Source organism: Poecile atricapillus, chromosome 1, assembly GCF_030490865.1.
Source record: "Poecile atricapillus isolate bPoeAtr1 chromosome 1, bPoeAtr1.hap1, whole genome shotgun sequence".
Classification (NCBI taxonomy): Eukaryota; Metazoa; Chordata; class Aves; order Passeriformes; family Paridae; genus Poecile; species Poecile atricapillus.
In genome coordinates, this window is record NC_081249.1 from 145107598 (window position 1) to 145120406 (window position 12809).

General features: G+C 36.3%; 1 protein-coding gene across 1 annotated transcript in view; it reads left to right on the forward strand.

Moving 5' to 3' along the window:
* STARD9 (StAR related lipid transfer domain containing 9) overlaps nucleotides 1–12809 on the forward strand; it is a 98844-nt gene that overhangs the window by 12768 nt on the left and 73267 nt on the right. The window contains exons 2-3 of the mRNA XM_058850652.1: nucleotides 41–110; nucleotides 1462–1578. Of these exons, the coding sequence (XP_058706635.1) occupies nucleotides 41–110; nucleotides 1462–1578 (187 nt within the window). The remainder of the gene's footprint in view (nucleotides 1–40; nucleotides 111–1461; nucleotides 1579–12809) is intronic.

A 12809-nucleotide genomic window follows, 5' to 3' on the forward strand; every position in this document is an offset into this window, starting at 1 on the left:
TATATTTTAAATGGGTTTTTAAAATGTGTTCTGTTTCCAGAGAGAGAGCAGAAGGAGGAAGAGTGATTGTAGAAGTTGATGACAAAGTGGCGAAAGTCAGAAATATAAAGGTATGCTTTTTGTTCTCTCCTCTTTTCCATGTAAGAATCCTGACATCCTGATAATTTTCTCTGTTTGCTTGGTTATTGGATCATTCTAATAGAAATATTAAGGGAGAAGTTTAAATTGGCACAGCCCTAGAACTATTGCAGCAGAAATGTGGGGAGGGGTTATTTTGGTTTGGGGTTAGTTTGTGTGTTTTGGGCGAGGGGTAGGAATTGAGAAGGGACATAACAGGTAGTTGCCTTGTCTGTATGTTATGGTTATCAAAGCTTCTGCAATCCTTGTTGCATGCCATTATTCAAAGCAGTTGGTAAATTGTTTAGGATTTTTGCATATCTTGCTGTTACTAACATCTGGATCATTTTTTTTCCCCCTGTATCTTTTGTCCTTTTGTATTTCCTCTCAGAGTGCAATTGATTTGCAGGAAATAGAGCAAATTGTGTAAAGCTAAACTTCAGGCCTTGGTAAAAGACCAAGAGCTATGAGAATAAACTGAGTATAGCCATCATCTTCTTTGAGAGCTCTGGAGCCTGCATGGTTTTTTTCTGCTTAAGTTAGTGTGAATGTTGAGGTTATAACAAAGTTACCAATCAGATGAAAATTACATGTGTCTTAGTTTAGGGCAAATTAGGGAGGAAAACTCTAAATGGGGATACCAGTATCATAAAGTCACCCCAGGACAACATGTATATGGTGTTTTGTAGCATGTTTGGACTCATTACTCTCCTCCTTTGAGTGTTCATAAGCTTATCTGTTTTATTACTGATCACTTGGGCAAGATTATATGGAAAGACTTACACAATTCCTTTAATTTCAGTGTGCTAGAAAGGCTTCACTGTCATTGTTAGTAGCCCATAAAGGTTGAGTTTGCACTGTGCAGTCCCAGTGACAGAAGCATTATCGTGCAACCCTGACAAAGCAAAGGGGAAATTGGGGAAAAGACCTGCATATTCAACTATGCAGAGGGAAAATTCTTTTCTTCTTATCAACTGGGGCCTCATTTCTGTGATGTGGTTCTCTGTGAAGCAGAAGAATTTCAGAGAAATATCAAAAGGTTTATAAAGCTTTCCTGCCAATACATAGAATTTATGAAGATTAGCTGAATTGTGTCTATTGTATGTGTCTTGGAGAACCTTGGCCATAGTAAATGAACCCTTCAGTAAAAATGCTCTAGCAGGTTTGTCAGGGATGTCTCCATCTCACTCTAAACACCAAAGACAATTGAATAAAGAGGTTTAACTCTTTTCCCTTTCCACAAGATGGATCCTAGATAAACTTCTCATTAACTTGGAAAATGCTTTTTTTTTTTGTGTGTCATCTTCAGAATGACTTGATATTTCTTTTCCCTTTTATTGTCAGGTTGACAGTAGGCTTGATAGCAGCTGGGACACGAGAGAAAAAACTGTGGCCTTCAGCTTTGACTACTGCTACTGGTCAGTCGACCCTGAAGATCCAAAGTATGCATCTCAGGAAATGGTGAGTGATGCTTCATGTCCACCTTCCCATCCCATTTTGTCCTTCATAACCACATCTTCAGGAAGACATTGAGATGTAGAATGCATGACATCTCCTTTTCTATTCTGCCCCAATCTTTTTCTTATTTTGTTTGCAATACCACAGTACTCAGTCCTTTTTTCTGAAGTAGGTGCAGTAGAAATGTAACACCCTTGTTTGTCAACCAATGCACACTTCCCTTTGTTACGTTAAATTTGGTAGTGATCATTAATGCTGATGACCTGAGGGCTCTAGCTTAGAAATGAGAACTTTTTTCAGGATCAGGTATGAAGATCTAGAGGGAGAAAGCTCTGAAAGAAAGAAAGAATGTTGAGGTGATTCTTCTGAGAGGATCAAGAGTGAAGTAATCACATCTTTAAGGGTAGAAAATTTTACTTATACTGTATTTTTCGGAGATCTTTTCCTTAATAAAGCATCAAAAATCTCATGTAACTAATGGAGACTCCCCTGTCTTCAGATCCAAGCTTTGGTTGATTAAAAAAGATTGAAGGATTTGGCATTAAAATAGGATGTTATAACGACTCTGTTAATAAACAAGGAATTATTAAATCTACAAATGAATACAGTGCATAGCAAAGCTATCAAAATATTTCATTATATAAGCATAGATATTTTGCCATTAAAATCAGGTTTTACTGCTGTTTTGTCTTCAGAATTATACAAATTTCATTTCTGTCTGTTGTCAGTACAACTGTTCCTGAAATTTTGACCTCTATAATTGTGGTGTTTTTCACAGAAATTCTTAGTTAAGACTGAGTTAGTCCTGTAAAATTTGTATTTCTGGTAATGATGAGCACACACTACTTTTGGGAGTCAGTGTTTGAAAAGCTGTCACATTTGGCAGTTACTATAACTGTAGGTGAAATTCTTGACTGTGCTTTATTTCGTTCCTGGTACAGTAATGTGGAAGATGCTTGGAGAACGTGGGAAGTATATTTTGTGTTTGAAAAAGTAAATTATCTTTCTGAAGTACTTGGCACTAGATAAATTTCTGGTTTAGGGGGTACAAAAAACAAATCTTTAAATGTTAATCTGTTTGGGCTCCCCCAACCCTGCTTACATTTTCTTGTTTGTTTTGATTTTGTGTTTGTTGTGAGTTTGTCACATAATACAAGTAGAAGCTTCCTTCTTTAAATGGTTGACAATATAGTTGGCTTTCTAGCTGGAATGGTTTAGCAGATGAAATGCTGATAAATTCAGCCTGCCAAGTCAGTTTTAGCTCTACTCTGTGAGAGAAATTATCAGAACTGCCAAATGGAAAATATAAATCTTGGCTACAAATGTAAGTTTTTGTTCTTGTTGTTATTAAATATAAGTGTGACTGAAAAAGAACGTAAGATGCAATATAAACACTGCAGCGTCCTTGCTGGGGTTGAGTAGCTATTTCAGATGCTGTGGAGAAATTTGTGTTATCATGCAGTACAGTTTTATCTGATAAAAACAGTGAGGGGGAAACATGAATTCCTGGGCCACAGAGAATTGAGAAACGGGCTGTAGTTCCTTTATGTGTGCCTGATGCTGACTGAAAGGATATCCACGGGTGCTCTGTAACTGCTGGGTTACTGAGCCTTAGACAGATGTCTTATGCGAGATAAGAAAAGTCAAAAAATGGACCGGTGTTTTGAAAGGCCTCGAGTCGTGAGGGAATTTCTTGGGCTTTTTGCCTGTCTTTGTGACTGTAGAACCAGTAAAATATACTTCAAATGTCCTTAAAAAGAGGTTGCTGGAATACAGCAATTTTACCATACTTCTGGGCATTTTTCTGCCCAGTTATACTGCATGAACGAATTTATTGTACTAATTCCATGTTTGGAATCATTGTTTCAGTGCTGAGCTGACAGCAATGATGTTATCAGCAGCCAAAGGAGGTCCAGTGCCACTGTCATCCTGTAAAAGCTTTTTTTCATGAGCTGACCTTGGAGTGCTTTTCCCTTGAAGATGTCCTGCCAACTGTTATCATATGTGGTTGGTGTATTGATTGAGGAAGAAAAGTAGATAAAAGTATCTGTCTTGAGATTGATTTTTGTAGAATGCTATCCTTTTAGTAAACTACTTTTATTTTTTTTTCCCTGTAGATGGATGTATAAAAGTCAAGTCCTAACAGCTTCTTCAGTTATGGACTCTCTGAGAGTGTAACAATAGTGGGAGGGCTCCAAATCCCAGTGCTTAAGTAGGATTTTAAAGATACAGCTCTGCTCCTCTGAATACTTCTTACAGTTTCTTCCAGATGTTAACACTGTATACTTCAGGTTCCTGTCTCTTACATTTCAGAGACATGTACACACAATACATTTTATTCCCTATGTATTTTGGTCAAATACTTCACAGGCACTTGTAAGAGGCTTAAGCCGCACATGTGTAAGTACTTTGAAATGTTTGGAAAATGAGTTTGGATTCATTGTTCTGGTTTTTATAAAGACTGTTCTTTCTCTGCCACCTGTATTTCATTTGTATTTTCCAAAAAGGGACTACACGTTGCCCATCTTGTATGTTTTTCCCAATGCATTCACATTAGTATTTTTATTTTTTTTAAAAAGTAGGGGAAGTATTTTTTCACTTTAATTTGGGAAAAGCAGACCTTGCAATACAGTAGACTGAGGAGGAACTGGACCAATGTAGTAAAATCAGTAATGTTCATGTGACAGATTCTATGCCTTTGCTTTTATTTTTTTAATAGTGCTGAAACCAGAAGTGCTTTTCTCTTCAAAAAGCTGGACCAAAAAGTCAAAAGTAAATGCTATTTTTTAAAAAGTCAAAAATATAAATTATTTTTAAGAACTGTTATTGTATGCATATTTTTTAGGGCTGAATTTAAGAAGTAATTCTTGTGTCATTATATCTATATATCTATATCTATATATACAAGTTTCCTTGACAGGAATTACAGAAATAATGTAAGCCACCTTCTGTCTCTGAAAAGAGTAAAGTTTGTTAAACTAAAAACAAAGCTGATTTTGACTACTGGAAGAAGGACCCATTACTGTTGTTGTCTGGGAAACAGGCTGCTTAGCAGATGTAACCTGTTGGATAGTGGCTGGTTTTGGAAGATGGCTTCAGGAATCCATGGATAGTCTACTTTTATTTATGATTATTCCCTCATTTGAAACATTTAAGGAAATAGATATGAGCCAGAATTCTGGTTTCTTTATTTCTCTCCTGTGGTGAAATACGAAGTTATATGAAGTATACAGTCTTTCTAATGATCATTGAGTAATTCATAATCTTCATTTAGATTTCCAGTGTAAGTGGTCTGAAGTCTTATCTTTCCTTTAGAAGTTGCATAAATTCTTCACAAAATATAAGATTTTTGAAATAGGTAGGTCAGCTGTACAAGCATTAATTCATTTTCCAAATAAGCTGAATTTTACAATGTGACCTGTGGTTTTTAGGTAGTCACTTTGGAGACCTTTGGTTTTTGTTTGGCATTTGTTGCCTTTGTTTTCTCACTGGGAAATGGAATACTTTGTGTTGATACTGATCTGAAGTTTTCATCCTCTTTCACTTTCACATTGCAGATGAGCAATACTACCTTCTTGTTTTAAAGATAATTTTTTTTTCTAACTGGATTTGTTGGTGTATAAGCAGAGTAGAGAAATCAAGAAACACCGTAAGGGAAGTCTTATTGGCTAAATCAACCAGACCTATCAGCCACCAAAGGAAGAGGGAAAGGAAACAGATTTGCCAAATCCTTCTAAATAGGGAGAGATGAACCAGGCACCAGGGTTATAGGCCAGAGAGAAAGAAAGATCAAAAACTTGTGTGGGGCCAGAGGAAAAACAGGTCACAAATAAATATGGATTAAGGACAGGGACAGAACATTTGATGTGCAAAGTATGAAGTGAGAAACAAAATGAAATTCTAAAATATTATAGGTATTTAAGAGAAAAAGGTCATGCATGGTTTTCTGATCTTAACTTTGCAATTTGTTACATGCATTTTCCATGGCTGTAAAAGAGTGAATGGTTTTCCAAAACATCACTGTCAAGATGCAGTGATAGTCTTAAAAAAACAGTCCTCTGCCCCCAGAAATGCCAAATTCAAAAGAGAAAATAAAACAAACAACCCCCAACAAAACAAGCAAAAACAACAACAGAAAAAACACAAAAAAGTGTAATATTTGAGGTGATGTGTCTTTTCCTGCCATTTTTGAGACAAAGTGTAGATTTCCTCTGTTACAAGTTGATGCAGAATTAGTTCAGTCTCACAGAAGGAAAATGCTGATTGTCTGCACCTGGGCTTTACCACTTGCAAACAATTAAGTAGTTTTATTGTATCTCCTTGCATTTTTCTACTAAGGTTTTTTAGGAAGTGATTTTGATTTGGCAAAAAAATCTTCTTTACTATAGGGAGGCATTTTGTGTGATTCTTTCCTTCCCATTCCTTTCCTCCCTAGATGTCTTCAGGAACCTGTGTGTAGTTTGGGATTGTTTTCCAAAGACAATGCTGGAAATGCATCACTCTTTGGTCATTATATAATTATGGGACTCTCCTGTCCTAGAGATTCATTATATTTTTTCATTTTGCAGTAAAAATCCTGTGTGATAATGTTATTTTAATGATATTTAGGGTTATAACTTTCATTTTCACAGGTAGACTCATGCTTGCTGATTCTTTCTGCTGGTTGAATGTGATATGTTAGTATGTAAGTGCTGTGAGACATTTACAGTTGTCTCAGAAACAAACATCTACATTTAAACTTACTCAAATTTTTGTCTGGCATAGAAAAGTGTGTTTCAATCTTTTGAGCTTCCCTTGTAAAACCTAAAATAGCTCTTAGTGAATGTTGCCCCAAATCTGTTTTAGCTCCACTAGACTGAGGAGAAATTTAAAAATGTTTAAAATTTTAAAAAGTTTAAAAATGTTGCAAAACTTATGTAACTGCTCATTTAAATCCTACTGATGAAAAAATATGTTTCAGCTTGGAAAAGAAATATGTTTCAGCAAGCACAGTTAAGCAAAATCAGAAGGGTATTTTGCAGAAGAGTAAGAAACACAGGAACAGAACTAAGCATCAAATACTTCTATAGCTGGTTGCTACAGCTTCAGTCCTCAGCTTCCCTCCAGCCACACTTCCCATCCGGCTATTGTGCACGCTCAGTGCCGTGGTGGGCAGGCTGACCCAGGAATCTGCTCCTTTTGATAACAGCACTCTGTTCCATGACTAACAGGCTTTGAATGGTGGGTATAATGAAATCCAGAAAAGTGTTTAAGTTCCCAACCAGCACTGATTCCAGTGGGATCCAGAACTCCGAATGGGTTTTCTTGAAACACTTTCTGTAGCTTAGTCTTTTGTACTTAGTGCAATAGTTTCATGGAGATGATAGTGTTTATAAGGGAAGTTGTAATTTAGACTTTAGGTTTTCCTTCCTCAGGCTTCCTAAAGAGTTAAATAAATAACATTCATATTGGTCAAAGAATTTTACACTTCTGGGCTGTTTGACCCAATAAGTGTGTGATTTTGGTTTGACACAGTATATTGGGTATATGTTGATGTGAATATTCCTTCAGTGTCTCTCTGAATATTATCATTCTCATTAACACTGTGACTCTTAATGGATAAATGAATGAAATAAAGATATATCCATAAAAGCCCTTGACCAAAAAGTCTATAAATAAACAAAAAAGATAACTGAAGTAAATCTAAGAAATGTAAGAGTGCACAGTGGTTAAATAGCTGAGTGATTACATACTCTTGCATACTTTTCCCTGAAGGAATATATTATTTTATGAAGACAAGCGTCTGTCTGTCAAAGAAAAAATAAAATTGCAAGACTTGTATATTTTTCCCTGTATGTGGAGGTTGCACTGTAATGTGTTACATGTGAAGAGTATCTTAATAAATTGGGAGGCTTTTACAGTAAGAAAGCAGTAAGAGTATAAAAACAAACCTTATTGCAAATTTAGTAATTGCTCCTAATTTCTTGACCTTCTCACCCTGTACCTTCCTATTGTTCAGCACTTGTTTATTAATGTAAGTGAAAGAATAACAATGATCCTTTTTTTGGTTCATTTTCACTGTGCTTTTGAACCACTGAGAGTTTTACTGAAAGATTGTTCAAAAGCAAGACATGTTCAATTAAAGGTTGCTTATTTCTAAGCTCTATATAGCAAGTAACACAGGTTCTCTTTGCCTGTCTGTCCATTCCACGTGTGTAGCTAGGAAGAGCTCCTTCCTCTTCAAATGTGTCATCCAATTATTTCTGTCTTTGTTTATAAATATATTCATTGCAAGAATTATTCCTTGCTCTGGAGGCAGAAATGGGGATTACTGATGGCTCATGTGGTAGAATACATATAAGCCCTATAAAGAGGTTTTGTCATTTCTTCTTCTAAGTGCTTTCCATCATGTCTGGTTTTTCAGTATAGTTGTATTTTATCCTATTTCCATCTAAGAAAAGTAGCTAGGGAAAGGAGTAGGTAGGCTTTTATTTAGTTGCTTATCAGAGTATGACTGAAAAACGAATAAAGGAGCAGATGTTTAGGATGCAAGGTTTCCAATATGGCACTAGGTTTTGATTTTTTTTTTTTTCAAGTGTTTTGTTTATTTGTTTTACATGTTAACTGCAAAAGCTTAGAAAAGTTACACAACTGTATTGTTTGGAAGGAAAATATTGCAACATACTTTCCAACTCTTCATCAAACTAAGTCACTGTATTCCTTTTTTTTTTTAAAGTGCAAAGTAATGTGTTGACAAACTTCACCTGAGAGACTGTTCCTCTCTAAGCTGAGTTTGTGATACTTCCATGCCTCTGTGCATTCCCTGCAAGATTCAAGTTTTAAATTGAAGTCTTGTAAATTATCAGCACAAAATCAAAATCTGTTATCTGTCCTATGAGCCTAATTATTAAAAAAAAAAATAACACAATGAACTTATAATTTAAATGTCTTGAAAAATTCTTTAGGTTTCTCTCTCTCTCTCTGTCCTCTCCTCCTCCTTGTCTTGTAAAAGGAGGGAGAAATAGAAGGCAGCAGCAGCTGTGGGTGTAAATGGCTTTTTCACACGAAATATTTGAAAAGCAGTAAGCATTCCATCTGCAAGAAATTTTTCTCTCCAATTCAGAGTGGGACAGAAGTGAAAAGGAGAGTGTGCTATAAGAAAAAGGCTTTTTGTGCAATAATTGGATCAGTATATAGTGGATTGTGATGGAGGCAGGGAAGCCACCATGAGTGTATGTTATAGATCTTCTGCCAGCAGCACAGCTGCTGTGTTCAGTTTGTGATCAAATAAGGTCATTCTTTCTGACTATACCAAGACTTCTTTGCTGAAAACTTCTCTGGGAACTATTGTGAATAATTGCAAACTTCAAAGCACGCTTTGTTGGAAGACAAAAAGAATCATATTGCGTTTCAATTTATTGAGACATTGAATTAATTGATAGGAATAGTTGTATACATTCATAGGCAACTATGGTCTAATGTAGAAACACTTCAAGTATGAGACCTAAACAGGAGTGTACAAGAAAGGATTAAGCTGAGGAAAAGCAGTAAACTGTTTAACAAACAATGAAATGAGACATTTTCTGTCTGTTCAGGCTGCTCATGCTCACTGATTGTTTCCCTGCTAGGCACTGACCATTGCATACTTAGATACACAGAGCACATTCTTTACAACAGGCACTCAGTATAACTCACTAAATAATATTCAAAGGACCTATAAATGCCTTCAGCAACTTAAAAGAAAAAAAAAGAATCAAGGTCTTTGGGTTGTCAGGTGTTGTGCATATTTGCAGTGAACCTGCACATTCTCAGTCTGAGTTACTTTTACAAACCTTGTAATTATTGCATGTCTTACAAGTAAAACCATGAACTTGTATAATGATCTGCAAACATTCTGAAGTCACCTGCAAACTATGCTTATTTGGATGGATGATTTTTTTTTTCTGTTTAAATTGACACTGGTTAAAGATGTGAGATAGAGATGTTTTTAAGAAAAAAATCTTCTATAAAGATAAGCTGTATGTAGATGTTGATCTTTCTTACTTGTAAATGGACATTCACAGTTTAAATTCCTCTATGTAATCACAGCACAGTTTTTTCTCCATGTTCTTAAAATGGTGGCATTTCTTTTCCTTCTTTTAATCTAATATAAGGACTATTCCATACTCCTTCTGTTTTGCAAACAGGTTCCCTTGTTCATCTGTAAGAATTTTCACACCATGGCAACTCACAGAAGGAAAGGTCATATTCATGGTACTTCCAAGGCTGCAGATTGATCCAAGATTAGTCTTTAACTTGGAGTGGTTTTTCTCCAGACTTATCAATGCTTTATGTGAATAGCTTTAGTTAGACTCATCTTTCGGGAGCTGAAATTACTGAAAAATTAGTCTGAACTTCAGCTAAGTCTCCAAGATCATTATGTCTGTGAGTTCCATAGTCACTGGATGGAAGGATGTTGATAGGCTTTTGCTGGGAGACTGGACCAGGTTTGGAGATTTTCTTCTCTGGGTGTGCAGTTTTATTTTCCTTTAGCAGGCAGCTTCCTTATGAAAGATTTTGTTGGGCAGGACTGTGCTAGCATTGAATAGTGAGGTATGTTTATTGCAACAGCTGTGATCGAGTTCCACACAGCCAGATTGTTTATCTCTGAAAATGAGCCATGTTTCTGATGTGTTGAAGGCATGAGGCTGGACTTGCACACATAAGTAGTTGAAGTCTGATAAACCTAAACAATATGCATGTGTCCAGTTTCACTGTTAATTAAAGTGTTTGGTATGATCAGCAGTTGTTCTTTTATATTATAGCAAAAAGCAACCCTTCTCTTTTTTGTGAATTTGTGCTCACTTTATTTATCTCCAATAGTAGTTGACTTTTATATTTTTCTGTTAACTAAGATGATATGCCTCAGGGAGATATGTGTGTGTGACCTTCAACACAAACTGAATGAATCATCATTTTGGCTGTATCTGAGCACCTGCGTGTTGACTCCCTATTCAGCTTTATTTTTAATCAACAAGAAAGCCTGCCCTTGAGACCTTGAATTGAAAAGCAAAATTAACATCTCCATTCAGTTGTGGCTTTTCTGACAAAGCAGGTTCTGATGGCAGTTCCTTTACATTATGTAAGACAGAGTGGAGATGAATAAAATTAATTCAGTCTGGAAATGCTTACAAGTAGCCTCAGCACATCAAAATTGAAATCCTGAGTATCAGTTTAGGTTTCCTTACCCTCACATTACACACCACTATGGAAAAGTTTTCACTCTTTATAACTTCAGTGTTAGAATATCAGGACATTCTTATCTGAACGAGGGGGGATGATATTCTCTGTTTTAGATTCACAGATGTATTTTGAGGGGTGTCTTATCAAATTACATCACTGTCACATGAAATAGTTATTAATAAGTTTTGGAGTGGACCATTTGAATCAGTCTTTGCTGGATAGGTCTTATTCTTGAGATGCTGAATGACAACAAATACTTTCCTGAATTGATGGGGAGCTTTTGTGTGTGCCAGTAAGGACCAGTTGCTTTCAAATTACACCTAATAAAGTTAAAATATATCTCAGTTTCTGCTCTACTGTTATTGCAAGTGTTTTCCATTTTCAGCCATCCCTTTCCTATACACACATATGTGCTTCAGAGTGTGTACATGGATTGTATCAATGGTTAGTGCTTTTATGGTATTGTTGGCAGGTTTCTTTACAAAGAGTTAAGTCTCTCTAAAGAGTATGCGCCTCATCCCACCCCAAGTGACAGACCTACAAATAAAACATCAAGTCTGAAAAATTAATCCAACAAAGTGTGAGGATCCAGACCAGTGTTAAATAAAGTGGTCTATTTTTTTTTATGTTTATAGATTTTTAATTTATTAGGATTTCCTAGATAAAGGTGGGGAAGGGAAACCTTCTCTAGTTAGCACTGGAGAACTGGAAAGAGAAAATGTTTATTCAATGTAAAGTACCTTCAGGGAAGTTTATATTTGCCCATTTTCCATGTTATTTCGAAGAACTGTCTGCATCTCTGGATTTTGTTTCATTTCAAATATGACTAAATGGGAGAGCCCAAATTACCGGTGCAAGACTGCTTTACACTTTTTGTTTTGGTAGCTCCAATTTTCTGAGTCCATAAATGTTCTGCGAGTTTCGTCCAGATCTTGATTTTAGTAAAAGATCTCTCACAGCACATTTAAGCTGGGCTTCAGGAATGCATCATCCATGAAAAAAACAATTGCTTTGGAGATGAACAGAACAAAGGGAGCAAATGTCTTATCTTGGGCTGGGTTTTGCTGAGTGTGTCTTTTTATGGTAGCAGAAAGTGAATGTGAGTAACTGCATGTAGTTTTAGGAATAAATAAGCTTTTTTTTTTTGCTGGAACATCTATGTTGAAAGTTTCATGGGTATTACATGTTGTAATCCTCACTGTGAAAAAATGAGATTTCCTGATGGATTTTAAAAGTCAAAAACCTCTGAGCAATGATTCAGTATTTTGAAGCAAGTCCTGTTGGGACTGGTCTATGACCAGGACAGTAGAACACAGTAATCACTTTGCCACACAACCAATGAGTAACCTGAGTCCTTGAAAGAATGATGCAAAACTTTGCTTACATTATGTCCCCGAAAGCTGTGGTGTCCCTTACGTGGTGTCACCTCTCCTTTGGGGGCAAGAGAGGTGCATCTCTGAGTCCCACCTGCAGAACAGCAAAGTGCTCCTTTAGCAGCTGGCATTGTGCTGCACATGCTGTGGCTTTGGAGCTGTATCTGCCTGTCCCACCATCTCCAGGACCTCCCTGCACGGAGCCAATGCTGTTGGGGATTCATGGTGGATAGCTCAGGTTACCCTACATCATGCATGCCATGCAGAAGTCCTCATGCTGCTTTACTTTGTGCTCTAAGGCTATTTTTTTCCCCCAGGCTCTCTTATTTTGATGTTCTTAGTTGTATCGTTTCTTAACAACTGAAAGTAATGGCCAGCGTAGTTAATGAGTGAATAATATATTTTTAATTGAGGCATGTTTTAACCTGTTTCCTAACAGAACACAAGTTTTGCTTCAAAATGTATGACTCTGTATTTACTGACCTTTTCATTACCTAAGCAAGGTCTGAAACCTACCTGCTTTTGTCTTTTTTATGACTCTATTTTTCTTTTTTTTATTAAATGGAAGAGCATTTCTCATAGCTGTTTTGAAGTAGGAGAAAAGATTGAATCATGTTAAAGATCTAGGGAGAGAGTTGATAGGAATTGATCATTAAAGCA